The 15,920-nt window shown below is 38.2% G+C and overlaps 1 protein-coding gene across 4 annotated transcripts in view; it reads left to right on the plus strand.

Moving 5' to 3' along the window:
• The window catches only part of LOC106489152 (transducin-like enhancer protein 4), a 105,378-nt gene that overhangs the window by 37,867 nt on the left and 51,591 nt on the right, over positions 1 to 15,920 (plus strand). For all 4 annotated transcript variants that reach the window (XM_067316538.1, XM_067316536.1, XM_067316537.1 and 1 more), the window contains one exon: positions 8,156 to 8,230. In XM_067316538.1, the coding sequence (XP_067172639.1) occupies positions 8,156 to 8,230 (75 nt within the window). The remainder of the gene's footprint in view (positions 1 to 8,155; positions 8,231 to 15,920) is intronic.

Consider the following 15,920-nt stretch of genomic DNA (forward strand, 5'->3'; position numbering starts at 1 on the left):
TATTTGAAGGAAAAATGTTTCATTTACAACGTATGGCAGATTTGGCCTTTGATTTTTGAAAATCTTAGCCTCCACCCTCTCTGGGTGCTCATGTGAAATTAAAAAAGAAAAGTTAAATTTTGGGGGGTTTACTTTTACTGGTGTCTGACTCAGACAAGCACAGATTCTCTCCTTTTTCTCTGTTCCATATGCGTTGTGCTCTTCTGTCCCTGGAGCTGAATGACCCTGGAGTCATTCTCCTGAAAGCTAATATTGGTACATTTTAAGTGCCTGCATTGAAGGCAGGAGGCATTATGAAGGCTGCACATCATATTTCTTAATTTTTTTTCTTCAGTCAGGGAGAATCTCTCTTGTGGGGTTCACATACAAAAACTAGCGAACTATGAGCCAAGGGCCCTGATTGCTGTTTAACAACCTCCTGGCCATGAAGGTAGGCATGGGGAGCAATTTAAAAATAATTACGAACTTAACCTTTGCAGCAGATTCTCATTAATATGCTTATTTTAAGAACTATGTAGGTAGACAACTGAGATGATCCAGATGGTAAATTTACTAAAATGATGATGCCCCACTTCTGTTACAAGTACAGTACCACCCAGGGAGGACTCAGGCACACCAAATTCGGTGTGCTTAATGACTGCTGTTTACTTTGTTAGGTTTTTAGATCAGACCTTTGAATTAAGCAATTTTAAATCTGAAAATGAGCTCTTGTATGTTTTTTAAAACCTTGGCCCGTAAAGTTTCCTTCACCTGTTCACACACGTCTCATTCTTTTGCATTTACCAAGCATTATAGCTTCTTCTGTGTGCATGCTGTCACAGTGTCAAAGCTCTTCAGGCTAAAAAGGAAATGGAGAGTTCAAAAAAAGTTCACAACTTCAGGATTTTTATGTGTATTTACAAAGAGAAAAGGGAACATTTCCAAAAAGTCAGTTTACACATTTGTCTTGCTTGGAGGCAAGTGTGTTTTTTAGCTCATCTAGCAAGAGGGGAGAGGGGATAGACAGGAAAGAGAGTTTGAAAGGGGAAGCATAAAAAAGAATTTTAAATGTCTTAGCAGTGCCACTGATTATAGTAGTTTTCATACTGGGGTTAAGAAAATTGTGGTAATTGTATGGCCTCTATTAGTAGCAATACTTATTTAAATCAAGTTGTATTGGCATATGCTGATGAGGCAAAAGAGAACTGAATCTCCAGTTTTGAGTATTCTGCTAGTCTTGGTTTCTATCTAATTTCCATCTTTAAAAAGTGTGTGTCTTAATGGAAGCCTCTTTATTTCATCATCTAGATTAATAGAGAATTGAATTGCAGCATGCTTTTGCTGTTTATGCATTTTGCATACAGTCTAATTGTGGAATAGTGGCTGCAAAATGTGATCAGACTCCTTTGTATTGTGCCTGAGGGAAAAATGAACAAAATACAGTGGTTACATGCACTGATGGCAACATTATTGCCTCATAATAGCACCAGGTTAACTTGTCTTATTGCTTGTTAACTTCGTAAGGAATCAATGGCTTGTGATAACTCACTCAGAAGAAAGAAATCGTGGCCAAAATCACTTGAGATCTCATGAAAAGATTGCAATTATAATATGTCACCATATACTACATGCTTTGTTTCAGGGGCAATTCAATAAAGTATTTAGGAAGTTCTCTACATGCAGGGCTTCAGTCAGTTTTACTGTGCTGTCCATTACCAAAGTTTATGTTGAAAATAAAGTTTCTAACCTGCCTAAATACACAGTTAAATGGTACCTTGTTTTTGTGTTGACTCCAACTTGGGGGGCAAGACTGTATTAAAAAAAAAAAAAAAAGGCACCAAGAAATACAAGCTTCCCATTTTTTCCCATTTTGATACGAAAGAATGACTTTTTGGTCAAAGCATGAGATGGACGTTGGGGCCGATCCGTGTTCAATTTCTGCCACTGTTACAGACTTCCTGTGTTGCAACAGTTGCTTTCCACCTCTGTGTGATGTTGTGAGAAGTACTTCCTATTATGTAAGGGAGTTGGGGGGGGGTCTACAAGTGTCTAGGTGAATACTTGGAGGTTGTTAGCACTCAGTTAACTTACCAGTTGCGGTAGACCAAAACTATAGATAACATAGTAACATATATAACTGGTATAGATACAGAAAGTTCATACCATCTAATGATAAAGCCAGTGAGACACAATTCAGTTTGGGTCTAATGCTGTGGATTATGCTTCTGCTAATTTTTCTAATTTCTCAGCTGAGTTTATCAGTTGCAGCAAAATGTGACGCTCATAAACCTGCAGTGTTTGAGACGAGGCTGGTTCCCACCTGGCCAATGTGGTATGTGTGGGTGGGTGCAAACTGGCTATCTTTTTTTGACCTTGCTGGCGTGCCTTGAGTGCCAAAAGACCTTAGGTACCTCGTGTGCTTGGTAGTCATGTTTGTTTGGTGCGACTAGGGATGTTCATATATCATGGTTACCTTCTTTTCAGTAAATATTGACTGTTTTTGTACTCATGCAGACATACACAAACTGGCTGATTTAGAGCTAACAGTGTAGTGTGGCAACCCAGAGCTCAGCACAAGCTGCTCGAGAAGCCAGATGAATGTTCATGGGATCATTCCCTGGCAACTTCCATGCCCCATTCTCAGCATTAGGCAGGCCAGAGGAGTCTACAAGAAACTTCTGAAGGTGCACGTTCCCCTCCAACTGCCAGTGAACCAGCTAAAAACAAGCTAGAAAGCTTGCTCTTTAGTAGGGAACTTCAGCTTCTCATGCGAAATAAGGTGGTGAAATGTACTTAGAACTACCATAAGATGTCTAACACATGCGCGCGCATGCACTCCCCCCTCTTCCCTCCACAAAGGGAATGCTTCTGTTACCATACACAGTTTGGACTTTTCCTGGCAAACATTTAATATTAGTGGATGATTTTCCTTCTGCAAGATAAATATGGGCTATAATGCATTTCCTCTTCTGTGTATGTACATTCCCTAAAGATGCTTGCAAAGTTCAGTAACTTTGGATGAAGAGTATGAGATCCATTATGTAGAAGCAGAGCACAAGTCATTCCACATTGTTCAGAAGGAAGCATTGTTGGTCTGATATGTGAGAGGCTGAAAAAGCCTCCTGCAAAAAAGCTTTTTCCTCCATCTTCAGTTTTCCCAAGACTAGGTCTGAAGCAGTACGTACAAGGAAGCTGTCAGAGATCTGTAATCCTTCTACCATGGAAGGCATCTTATTAGCAATTTATGCATATATTGCTAGTAGTTTTCTTACTGTTCTTTATGAAGTGGTTATTATATGTTTTCTGACTTACCGTGCCCGGATTCAGTGACCCTGCTGGTCCCTTTTAATTTTCTAAGTGTGTGCTGTGCTCCAGTGTAAATGTGTTTTTGCTCTTTGGTTCTCACTAGTGTTTTTGGCGCTGCTTCATTTTATTATGCTGTCTCTAGATCAGGCTTTTCAAAATAACACTACTGCAGTTCCTAAGTAAGACCTGGTCTGTACTCCCTCTAAACAGCTAATGCAACAATAAAATAATATGAATAAAACATAGCAAAACCTCCTTGCTTGTGCAATGTGAATTGTTTAGTGAGTTTTGCTTTGGATCTAATTAGTGGTGCTGGAGAAGGGCCAAAATTATTTTTAGCACTAGCTTCTGTGCATGTGTATGTCGGGGGGAATTTCCACTGCTCGGTTGCCATCAGCACAGCTCCCCTGTCACTGGAAACAGCAGGGAGCTCTGAAATGGTATAAAAAGCCCAGGTATTTTCCACCATGCTGCAATGTATGTGCTGGAGTCAGGGCTAGATGATAGACAATATGGTGAAACAGTCTGATGGTGAAAACGCTTACATCCTTCTTGTGGTCTCTGCTGTAGCTACCCACCATGAGACTGAAAGTAGGATTTTTCCAGTGCATGGGTAGTGGGGACAGCACTCATTAGATAAAACAAAAAGGGACAAAGAGAAGACACAGGGAAGAAGTTAAAAAGGAGAAATGATACTAGTCTGCATGAGAGGCAGGGCAGGGCAGTGAGTTCATTGCCCCAGCCTGTCTGATGCAATGCAAAATACTGTTTTCTTGTATATGAAGAAAATTGGTTTGTCTTTCCCTTGTGCATAAGGAGGAAGGCTAGTATTAAAGTGTGCATGAAAGCTGCAACCCTGTGTCCGTATGCTTTTACTTGGATGGAAAAAAAAGTACTTTTTTTTTTTTTTTAATTTTCACTTGATTATAAATCTTTACTTGATCACTTGGCGGGCAGGCTGTTGGATGCTGTTTGGTTTTTAACATAATGCTGTTTATTAAAGCATCTGCAGGAGAAGACATTTAAGCACAAACTATGAAGAAACCAATTCTTAATATACATGTGGTTTAGGCTAGCCAGCTGGCATCCTATTCAAGGTCTGTGTTTCCTTCCGTTTGTGGGTTTTTGTTTTTGTTTTTTTTTTTGTATGATTATGCTGGGTCCTCGGGGGTCTATCATATTCCTTCTTGTTTGCCCTACATATAGGGCTCTCCACACATTATTGGAGTTGTGATCAATAAAAAGGAGCCCCCTTGCATTTAAAAAGGTTCAAATGAGTGCTGCGGCCCTCACTGCCAAAAAGGTGCAAGGGTAGCGATTCCTTTGGAAGCTTGTATTTTCTTCAAACTCTGTCACACACTACCCCTCACAACTGGAGAGAGAGAAGGAGCCAGTACCTTGCTGTGCAGTGCGATTATTCTGTTTTCATTTATTTTAATGCATTGGTGTGTGTTATTTGCATGTGTGACTGGAAGTAGCTTCTGGGTCACTTGGGGCAGACCCTCAGTGGGGTTTCAGGAGAGCTCAAACGGAGCCTGCCTGGATCCTGTTGCAGTGCTGAGATGGAAATGACAGAGAGGCAAATTACACACATCTGTTTTGGGTGTTTTGCATACTATGGTCCTGAAGATTAAACTGATGTTAAAGCAGCTGGATATAGTAGAGTTTTAATTGTCTCTACCATACCTAATGAAGGCTCACTGTCATAAGGCCCGCGAGTTTTTCCCTCTGTGAAGGCTTGATCCCAAACCTATTAGAATCATTGAAAGATGCCTCATGTGACTGCTTAGGGAATTTGTGTCTTATTATGCCTGTTCAGAGTTTATTTATAAGCTATATAAAAAAAATCTTAAAGTGAAAATTTTGAGTACTGTAGCCTTCCACTTTTTCTTTTTCTCACTTGGGAAGGAAATATTTTTCCCAAATATTCCTTGGAGCCATCCTTTATATGCTTGTTGAAAAGGAAAGAAAACCATTTAAACTGTTGTGGAGTTGGCTTATTTTTCCAGAACTTGGATGAAAATTGGAGTTATTTCTACAATAACTTTGTTTTCAGGTCAGCCTTCTGTTGGTTTCTAAAATTTTTCTTTTCCTTTTTTTTTTTTTTCTTCTTCTTCTTCTCCTGCCCATGTCCCTGGGAACAGTATTTAAATAAATGAGTACTGGAATTGGAAAACAAAATGCTTACAAAGAAATATCAAGAGATAGATTCTTTTTTTTATCCCAGTGCAGAAAGCATTGTCTAGAAAGTGGTAGGGAATGCAAAGATGGCTAACCTCCGGGTCAATGAAATAAAAAAAAAAAAATTTTTTTTTTGAATGACACAATCAAAAATGTTATGACCCATTTTTTGGTGTAATTTACCACCAGAAAAAAATGATGGTGTAACTTTTTGATTGCCTTCTTGCAGTTTAAAGCGGTGTGTCACAGATAGGGCTTTCCGCTACATAATTGTTGTAAGCTGCACCTGTCTTTATCGTGTGATGACCTGGAGATGATAACGTGTGATCAGGAACTTGAGGCTTGAGTATTGTAATTTCCTTTTTACTGGTTATCCGTGATGGTGACAAACAACTGCATTTTTTTTCCAAAAGCCAAGAACACGTTTGCTCATATTCAGCCTGCATTTTGTTCTTTACATTGGCTGCTTATAAGTGACAGATTTGGTTTACGTTAGCACTGTTGCTTTAGAAAACTCTAAATGGGACTGCTGTGATTCTGTTTGCAACAGTATGTTATCTGCTCTCCTGGCATCTCCTTCATTTAATTTTTCTTTGCTTAAAAACAAACAAGCCTTACAACCATTTTCTTCCTTCCAGAAGTGTTTCCAAATTTCCTCCTTCATTGTTCTTATTTATCCTTTTTTCTGTTGTTGTTGAGGTCAGCATTTCTGTTAGTTAAAGATGGATTTTTAGGCTTACTTCTCCTCACCCTGAGAGCTTTTATGAGAGAGAATTTATAAATGAAAATGCCATTTTTGTTCGTGTATTGCAGATTCTGGGCCCTTTTAGTACAGAGCGGGGGAAGGCACTAAGAACTGGTATATCTGAGAATGCCAGACCCCAGAGTTCGCAGGGCCTTTCCTTATGACCCTCCTCTCCCAGCTCACTGTTGCTTAGAGTTGCTGCTCTTTAGGTACTCTGCTTTGGAGGAAATCCTGAGAATTTGGGTTCCATCCTTATTTTATGTTGTCCCTGAGACTGTAGTATGATCTGCCCACAGATTCCTATAGAAGGGCCCTACTGACCTCTCTCGCAGCAAATAGGAAGTTTTCTGTTTCCTTCATGTTCTACGTGCCAATTACAAAGAGAAAAAAAAAATCAGTGATAATAATCAACATGTATGGGACTGATGTGTATCCCCAGACATGTTTGCTTGTCAGAAGCTGAAAACAACTTTGAGCTGCACAGTTAACATAGATTACACCCTTAGTTATCGTATGATAATATGAGCTGGTCAAGGTTTAGTCACCAGGCTGTGATTAGGAGAAAGGGGAAGTTTTCTTTTTTTCTGGAGAGATGTCCATGTAAAAAAACAGTAATTTTGTTTGTTTGCTTTTTAAATGTGAGTATTTCAACTTGTAGCATCGAGCAGTAGAGGTAGAGCCTGTGCGCACAGTGCTGCCTCTGGGGAGGACGAAGGAGGGGGCAGCTGTGTCCTGTGAGCTGAGGGCTGTCTGGGTTCGTCTGCCCCACTTGAACCAGCAGCCACGGGCCCAGAAAACTGGACTTCATGTTTAGGAGGCCTTAACAAGATGGTCTCAGCTCTTTTCTTAACTCTGTGCTGAAGAAAATCTAGACAACAGTTTCCAGAGCTGGCATTTCACTATTTCTCTTTCCACTGGAGCAGAGCCCTGTTATAGTTTCAGCACCTCTTACTATAGGCAAAAGCTCATGCTTTACTTTGTTCAACCTATGGCAATAGATCAGAGATGATTCACTCCCAACAGAGTTCATACAAGCTACTGCAGTCCTCCCCGACACCCCCCTCACCCCTTTGCACCAATTTGTCATCTGCAATCCAGATTCCAAGGCTACCTGTACAGATGAATTTCCTACCAGCGGAGCTCCACAGGCACAGATCCTGAAGCACAGATGTGGTTGCAAGATTAGGAACTTACTTGATTTGTAGTTGATGCTTTCAACTAAATATCAATCAGTTTTCAGCGTTCAGCAATTTTGAATTGAGTACAGGAGCACAGTATCACTCAAACTGAGATAATGTAACCACTGAAGCTTGTAAACTGTGTTGTTAATTAGACCATGTGTTCTTGATGGACTTTTTTAAGCTCTTAAAATTTACATGTTGGGGATTGAAATAATAGTTCTCTTTCACATGTTTGACAGAATTGTGAATGGCATTTTAAATTTTCTTCCTGTGGTTGAGCTGCTTTGAAATGTATCAAGAAGGAGAATCTACATATGCTTCAGTGATGTGGGCACCGTGTGGCTGTTGAAAATACATATCTTTCTTTTTCAGTATGCCTTTATTTATTTATTTATTTATTTATTTTGGCTCAAAAAGTTTCTGTGACTGTAAAAAATAGTGGCTTGCATTTTAAGGTGGCATATAAATTCAAGCACACACTGTGCTGATGAACAAAAGGAAGACAGTTCCCCCTTAGAGCCAGGTTGTAAAATAGCTCTTTTTGGGAACGGGGTATAATTCCTGACAAGCAATGGCATAAATAAAATCTGCCCCTCACCTGTTACCCGTGCACATTAACACAGAATTTGAGTGTCTGTTAGAGAACAATTATTTCAAGCCCTGTATGCGATTGAAAAGCAAAAAATAAAATAAGGGGAAAAAATCTGTGCTTAATAATTTAGAAAACAAATAATTTTATTCTGTTTCTCATCTTCATTTATAGCACCAGCAACAAGTGGTGCAGGCTGTGGAACGTGCCAAGCAAGTGACCATGGCAGAACTGAACGCAATCATTGGGGTATGTGGTCTTTCTGTTTTAGCTATGATAGTGTTTGTAATTAGTTTTCTTTTTCTTTCTTTTATGAACTCATTTCCATCCAGTGGGCAAAATTGGTGGGCAGTGATGAAGTTCAGTAGCTTGATCTTCATGAATGCTGGTTACCGCCTGGAAACTTTTACGCTATGGATTGTGCTGAGAAGACCAATGGAGTAATGTCTGTGTTGTGTCCATTCCCCCAGGCTGAGTGGATATCTGTTTTTTATTTTGTTGTGTTTTTTAAGAGACATCACAACTGTGTGCCAGTCTGCTTCTGCAGCCTCTTTAACGGGTAGCCTTCAAATGACACTGTGCTTTACCAAGGGTTTTTTATCCCTCACTGCTGCTCATGGTGTTTTCTGTGTGGTGGCCAGGAACCATGAACAGCCACAACATTTTTTCCTGTTACATTAAAAAAAAAAAAAAGTTTAGTTGCTTAAAAAAAAAAAGGCGAAACGACCCTTCACCAGCATGGTCATAGGTGCTCTCCTCCCAGTTGTCTTAAAAACACAGGTGTGTGGAGCCCCTCTTAAAAAAAAAAAACTTTGCTAGCAGTCATGTTGGCTCATGTGGAAGTCCTGTGAGATTTATGGGCGTGGGCAGCCCTCGTGTTTACATTTTATGACTGCAGAGGAAAGGAATAACAAGGAAGCCTTGGCTGTTCACAGTACATAAAATAAAGGTGAGAAGTCATAGCTTAATAGCACATTATTCACATGTGTAATTATGCAGCTGGTGCAAGCAGTTGTTTAAGTTATTCTAATGAAGACACTACAACTGTACTTCCCTTATTCTGCCCCCTCCCAAATGCTTTTTCTTTTGTGTATAGATTATACATTAAGTCTTTCCTTTTTTTTTTATTCAGTGTATCAAACACACTTTGAAATGCTAATTATTCCATTTACTTTCATTAAAATTCAAATTGCTGTGTGAAGATGTGGATAAGGGTCGCCGAATAATCAATCTGAAGTGAAGATATTGCTTCAATTATGCCTCTGTCTTTTAACAAGGAAATCAGGACACTCTGATCATTGCTGATGGTAGTGTAGAGCCATGGTCTGATTGTAGCTTGTTTTTAATAGGCTGTTTCTAACTCTATTTTGTATCCCTCTGACCACAAGAAAACACTGGTAGTCAATTAGAAGATATAAATGGAAAAGAGTAACCTTTATTCCCTCTGAAGTGCCCGTTAGAAAGAAGGGGGTGAATCAGAGCGAGTCATGTAGAATCATGAATAACATTTGTTGTATGTCTTTTATGCTCCGGTGGGGAGAGTGGGAGATGAATAATTTCCCAATTAGTTTTCATTACCTAACCAAAAATATTGCCTGCTATTAACATTCTTTGCATAAAGTTAGTTGCTAAAGGTTGGCTTCTTTTGTAAAGAAGTTCTTCTATATATAGCTGCATGTGTGTATGTAGTGTTTGTGTGTATATACCTGTACTGTATTTTGTGTGTGTGTGTGTGTGTGCATGTGCACAGGCATGCATAAGAATACTATACAGTGTGTTTGTGTACATTTTTGTTATTCACCATTACATATGTTAGAGGGACTGCAAAAAGTCATTTGCTTTCTAGTAAAGAACAAGCTTATTGATGTAGAATGTGTGATGTTAGAGATACTTCATATTGCGCTTGTTATTTATAGTTTATCCTGCTTTCATGAACCACTAAAATACACAGAAAAAATATAAAGAGACTAGACTCTTGTCTGGGAGCCTGGTATATCCTTCAGCTGGTCCTCCCCCACCAGGCAGAAGTAAACTTTCTATTTTGTCTGTTGCTGCCTGAATTATCTTTTCAAGGCGATTGAGATTGTGTTGCTTCAAATTTTCATAATACCTGATTTTTGTGTGTGCGTGCATTAAAAAAGGATAGCTCTCACCTCTCTCAGAAGAGTGATTTTTAACTTGCTCTACTTCCTGTTTTCGTTCTCCTGTTCTATACTGACTTGGGAAATGCTGTGCAGGTCTCCCTTTAGTTTTAGACAAACAGTAACAATACTGACTGAAAAATTCATGTTCATCAAGTTGAAATTATTATGTAAGAAAAGTAATCTAATTAAATCTTTAAGAGATTTATTGGAAAAAAATGAGTAAATAGGATAGCAAGGTATCAAAAGAGCTTAAATTCTAGTTGCATGAATATTCTCAATAATTTTATGTCTGCACTTGAAGAAAGAGAGAATTTAGAGAAAACATGGCATAGACCTAGAAAAATCTTGTCATACTTTTCAAAATGAATAGCAATAAAGAAAACAAAGAACATAATTAGAAATTACTGCTTTTTTATATCTCTAATTATGTTCTTTGTCTTAAATTAATCTGCAGTTTGCTGGATATGACAGAATTTGTGTTCTTGTAACACTGATATTTTAAAAGCTTCTGATATTCTAATATTTGTTTGCTCTTTACAGTTTTTTTTAAAATATATCTTTTAATCATTGAGCTCTATATCAGAAGAAAACAGAAGTAGTATTGTAGTTTGAGGTTTCTAAAATAACTGTAGCTTAAATTTCTCTGTGGTTTTGGGGAGGCCTGTTCAGTTTGCCTCACTCATGCTAAACCTCTTTAGAAAGAATGGAGGAGTCCTTGGTTAGAATTTAAAATGAGTTTTATCAGAGTGGAATATGGCACAAGAAAAAATGGAATGTGCACAAATCATGTCTCTCTTGTGTCTCACATATTTTTTTTATATGAATGTACCCTGATTTAATGGAATCTGATGAAGCACCTTTTTAACTTTGCAATATTATTCTATCTATCTTCATTGGTAAATGAACCAAATCACTGATCCATGCAGTTTAAATGCAAAATACTGAAGTGAGCCTGGAACCTGGAGAGACTGCTTGTTCTCTTGACAATAAACTAGTTGTGTTTAATGGAATGAAACACAGTTATAATGACTTTTTTCACAGGTCATGTTCAGTTTAAAACTGTTGACAAACTGAAACAAGTTAAATATAATCTATCTTCTTGAGAGATATGGGGAGAAAAACTAAAGCAAAACTATACATCGTAAGCATATACTGCAAGAAGATTGTAAATCTGCAGGCATTCAGACTTTGCATCTGATATTTGCCCTGTAGTACTGTGTTGTACCAGATTCTTGGTCTACATATAGTGCAGGTTCTGGGTGCTCCTTTCCAGGTTGGCTGTAGGGGGATGAGCAATCTTATGTATTCAGTTGATCTTGTCATGTGTCAGAGTCTCAGTGTTTTTAAATTAGAAACTGCAAGATCACACTGTTAGAACAACACACAAGTTGTAGCCTTAAATCAATAATATGATCTAATTCGGAATGATGTTTTCATTTCCTGTATTATTAAATTGAGTAATCTAACTCTCTTAAATTATTATTATTATTATTTTTTTAGCCATTATACTATATAATCGGAACATGCTGTTGAATGTGGTTACGTTTTAATAGGGGAACCAGGGAATTAACTTGCAACTTTACAAGAATTTTGTCTGTCTTTTTTTTTTTCCTGTTTAAAATAGTCAGTTTTCAACTGCATTTAGGCAGTAACAGAGAAATGAAAGCTACTGCTTGTGTGTCTGTTTATCACATAGAGAGAGATAAATGTACCAAAAACTTAAGAACAGGTATGTGATGGTGTTCAAAGAAAATGCAGTTTAGCACAAGAAATGCTGAACCTCGATTTTTAGCAGTGACATTTTAATGATAGGAAGCCTGCAAAATTATTTGCCATCAATTGTGAAGGCAATAACAAGCCTTGGTGGTTTTTCACACTCTCTGTGTTAAGTGCTTTCAGAATGACAGCGTAAACTGTGTTAGAGAACTCCAAGGAAGTAAAACTGATTAAAATGTTCATGCTTGAATGGTGCTGATGGAATAGTTCATTTGGACTTTCTCTACCTCCTGCAGCTCAAGCTGAAATATTAAAATTCAGTGGATTTAAATCTCTCTCCCCTCAGCTCAGGAAAAAAACATTACATTTTAATAGGTTTTAAACTCATAATTCATTGGTTTGGAGCAGCACTATTAAATCTATTTAAATATTACTTGTATTACTAAGGAAATGATTTAAATGATTTTGCCTTTGCCATTCTATACATTTGAGTGGAAAAAAAGGGCTTTGGTTTAATTTTTAAGCATTTTGTTTTATTATGTCAGTTTTATTATCTTTTTGAAAATAAGCAAGGACTCCTTCTGGACTGTGACATATAATTATCAAGCTATAAAGTTCCTTCTTTAATACACTGCTGTCAAAATTTCTTTTCTATGTTTGAGGCTGAAGTGCATGTTTGCCCCCTCTTGGAAGGCGTGTATTTTTTTTGTGTATTTTTAAGTGAGTAGTCCATTTCTACAGATGTGGAGAACAATGCCTCTTAAAAAAACAATATGTCATCCTTTATACATTTGCAGACATGTGAACCTTAGAAAGTAGTGTGGTGTAGATAAGTGCACACAAATTCTAATAAAAACTTAGCATCAATGCATGCTATTATTCCTGTGTTGCCAGTGGTGCAGAGCTCCTGCCGCTAAATGCTAAGGCCTTGCACTGTTGCTTGACATATAGAAGAATTTCTGTCTCCTCATGCAGAGTGGATGCTTTCTGCCTTACATGTCTGCTTATTCTCTTCTGAGGAAGAGAAGATTTTTTTGGTCAAACCACCGTGAGGGGAACAGATTTGTAGCTGATATTGCTGGTTATAAGTTGAGAGAGGAAAGCTGAAGATCTGGCCCTGAAGCTTTATAGGGAGAGGGGATGCGCTTTCCCATCTGATGCCAAGTGCCTAGACAGACTGGTTAATAGAGGGAGGTTTAGGAAAGTTTCTTCTGTGTTAATTGTGAATATTTTGATTCCACTTTGTATAGTAAAGTCATTCCTGCCAAATGTGTGCATTCAAAAATGGGAACTTCAGAGAGGATGAAGAGGTGCAGTAAAACTGGTAAAAGTGTTGTAGCATGGGTGCAACAGTCACTTATCTCTCAGGCTCTTTTGTATTGTTTGATCAAAGACTGTGCTTCTATGAAGCGATGGTTGGAGCTTAAAGGCTGTAAAACGAATTGGCCACCTGCTGTATATTGTACACAGATTGTTATAGTGGGAAGGTGGCAGAGGAGGTTGACTTAATGGGTCTGTGCTTTGAGTTGTGTTTATTTGCACTGTCTGCCTAAAGAAACATTGAAATTGATACCTCCCTGTTTAATTACTCTTATTTATTGTTTGTATATTGCGAGTGGGTGAAGATATGGTCGTGTAATTTTTTTTAATTTTATTTCTTTAAGATATCTAATCCCTGAAATTGAATTGGAGAAGGAATTGTAGATGTAAAAGGCTTTTGGGTGAACACTTTGTTTTCAATTATTCATCTGAAGTCTGGCTAAGTTAGACTATGCTTTTTTTGGGGGAAAAGAGATGTTCTGTTGTTTGTTTGTTTGTTTGTTTTCCTCTCTTCCCCTCATTCCCAGGTGTCAGCTTTAGAGAGAGTTTTACAGCTGAGGCCTGATTTAAATAAGTCCCTTCCATATGCAGCATCATCCTGAACTCAGAAAAGCTGCAGTGAGGCACACAAGGTCTTTTTAAGGATTTTTGAGCAAAGTAATTAGAATGTAAATAATTTGGGGTTCCATATTTACGGGAAAACTGCTCTGAGTGTGGATTTTAAATGCTCTTGCTACGTTTGGAATGAGTTGCCACTATTTTCCTCCTTACACAAGCTGTTGTAGCTACTGAATTTATATTGGTCTATCACTGTAGGAGCAGTCAGTAACATGTTGCTGTGTGAAGCGCAGAGCACTTACTACATCCCACTGCCAATATGCTGATGCCAGAGGCCTTGCTTATTATGCTTAAATCAGTGCATATGACATGAGTGTTAAAACTCACATTCAGGAGACCTGGCTTCCACCTCCATGTTTCTAAGGTCCTCCAAACCCTGACACCACAGCTATGTGACCACCATATTTTTTTCTTGAATTAGGATTAGTCACTGCAGATATGAAGAATCCTGTGGAGAATTTCCTTCCTTCTATAGTATCAACACATGTTGCAGTACTTTCTGACTTTTTGCACACTCTCACTTTGCACGCAGGAGAGAAAGAGGAGGAAACACTGTTGCCAAGGTGGTCCATACTCCAGTATATGGAAGCTGCCTCCAACCAAATACAGATTTGCTATACTCCATCAGACTCTTTGTCTGTTAGGTATTATATATTGCCTTCAGCAGTGACCTTATACTGGTGCTTCAGAAGAAGAGAAAAAGTCTTTGAAGACCCTCTTTGGCTGTGAAAGTATTGTGAAGTCTAGGAGTTTCCTGCAAACGCTTCATTGAAAAATTAGCAGTATCTGTGTGTTCAGTGGAAATGCAGTCCGTTTTATTTAAATATCCTTACCCATACAGTACAGACTAAAGGAATTTATTATTATGTCATGGTTTCATGCCACAGAGTTCTGAAATCACCCCTAACAGGGTTTTATATTTGTCATTTAGACAACAACATTTTGTAGGCTGTTGTTTATAGCCATAAATGTGGACCAAATCTCCCTACAGCCAATCAGTTAAGCTTTTGCTTAACTTCAGGTACATGGGTAGTTCTTTTGGTGTCTTCAGTCTTACACACATGGTAAAGTGAGGGCATTAGTGCTTTACTGGGATGAAGTCTAAAATGTTGCATAAGGAAAATATTTACAGATGTTAAGCTAGTCTGGGAAGAAGGAATTAAATGTTTGACTTGTGTTAGTGAGACAATTCCTTGCATGTTGTTAGAAGGACTTTTCACAGACATTGCCTTAGTATATAAATTCATCACAAGCATTAATAAATTTATTCCAGTAATCTGTCTCTGAAACAAGGAAGTACTACTTTCCCCATTTTACAGTAGGAGAGGATGAGGCACCTAGAACAAATGCACCATTCACAGTCACAGAGCTGTGGCTTAAATTGAGATTATTCGAACCTAGTCAAGACCTTGCTTCATCCAAGTTGCTGTAACTGGGAAACTGCACTAAGGCAAAAAAAAAATCTTTAAGTTTTGATTATTTGACTAATGGGTACTGCATTAAAGAGATTAAACATGAGTGGTGCTCCTAGTGATAAGGAAACAAAGCTCTCCATCAAATCTGGTTGGCGAGAGAGATTTGGATCCACATATCCTAGCATCAGATTTTGTTCTGTGGAATGGATCTGCTCACTGCCAAAAAGAGTGGGCATTACAGTGGTGTGCACAGGCACAGAGTTGTATGAGAAATACCCTGTTAGACTTCTCAGCACAGTGCAGGCAAATGTCTTTAAAGATACAGAATGGATTGGAAAGAATGGATCAATGCTAGCTAACCAGTTTTTTTTATCCCAAAGAAAGTTTGCTGAATTCAACACAATGGATATTTGTGTATTGTAAGCATTGCAAAATATAACGTTAGCACTTAAAGAATTATGGAGACTGTGCTTATCCATAAAGCCATCCAGAAATGTGATTTACTAAGGATTGACTTTTAAAAGATGCATATTCTTGTTTGAAATGCATGTTACACATTTATGTGAAGACTACGTGGCTGTTGTTGATGACACTTCATGATAAAATTTAGATTAAATTACTGTCATCACAGTAAAAACTTGGGTGGTAGATTTGCCTACAGTTTACAACTCAGGCCTATGTGACCAGTGGCATTGCTGAACTCTTCTTCTAGCTTTTAACAGTCTT

The sequence above is a fragment of the Apteryx mantelli genome, chromosome Z (genome assembly GCF_036417845.1).
Source record: "Apteryx mantelli isolate bAptMan1 chromosome Z, bAptMan1.hap1, whole genome shotgun sequence".
Lineage (NCBI taxonomy): Eukaryota > Metazoa > Chordata > Aves > Apterygiformes > Apterygidae > Apteryx > Apteryx mantelli.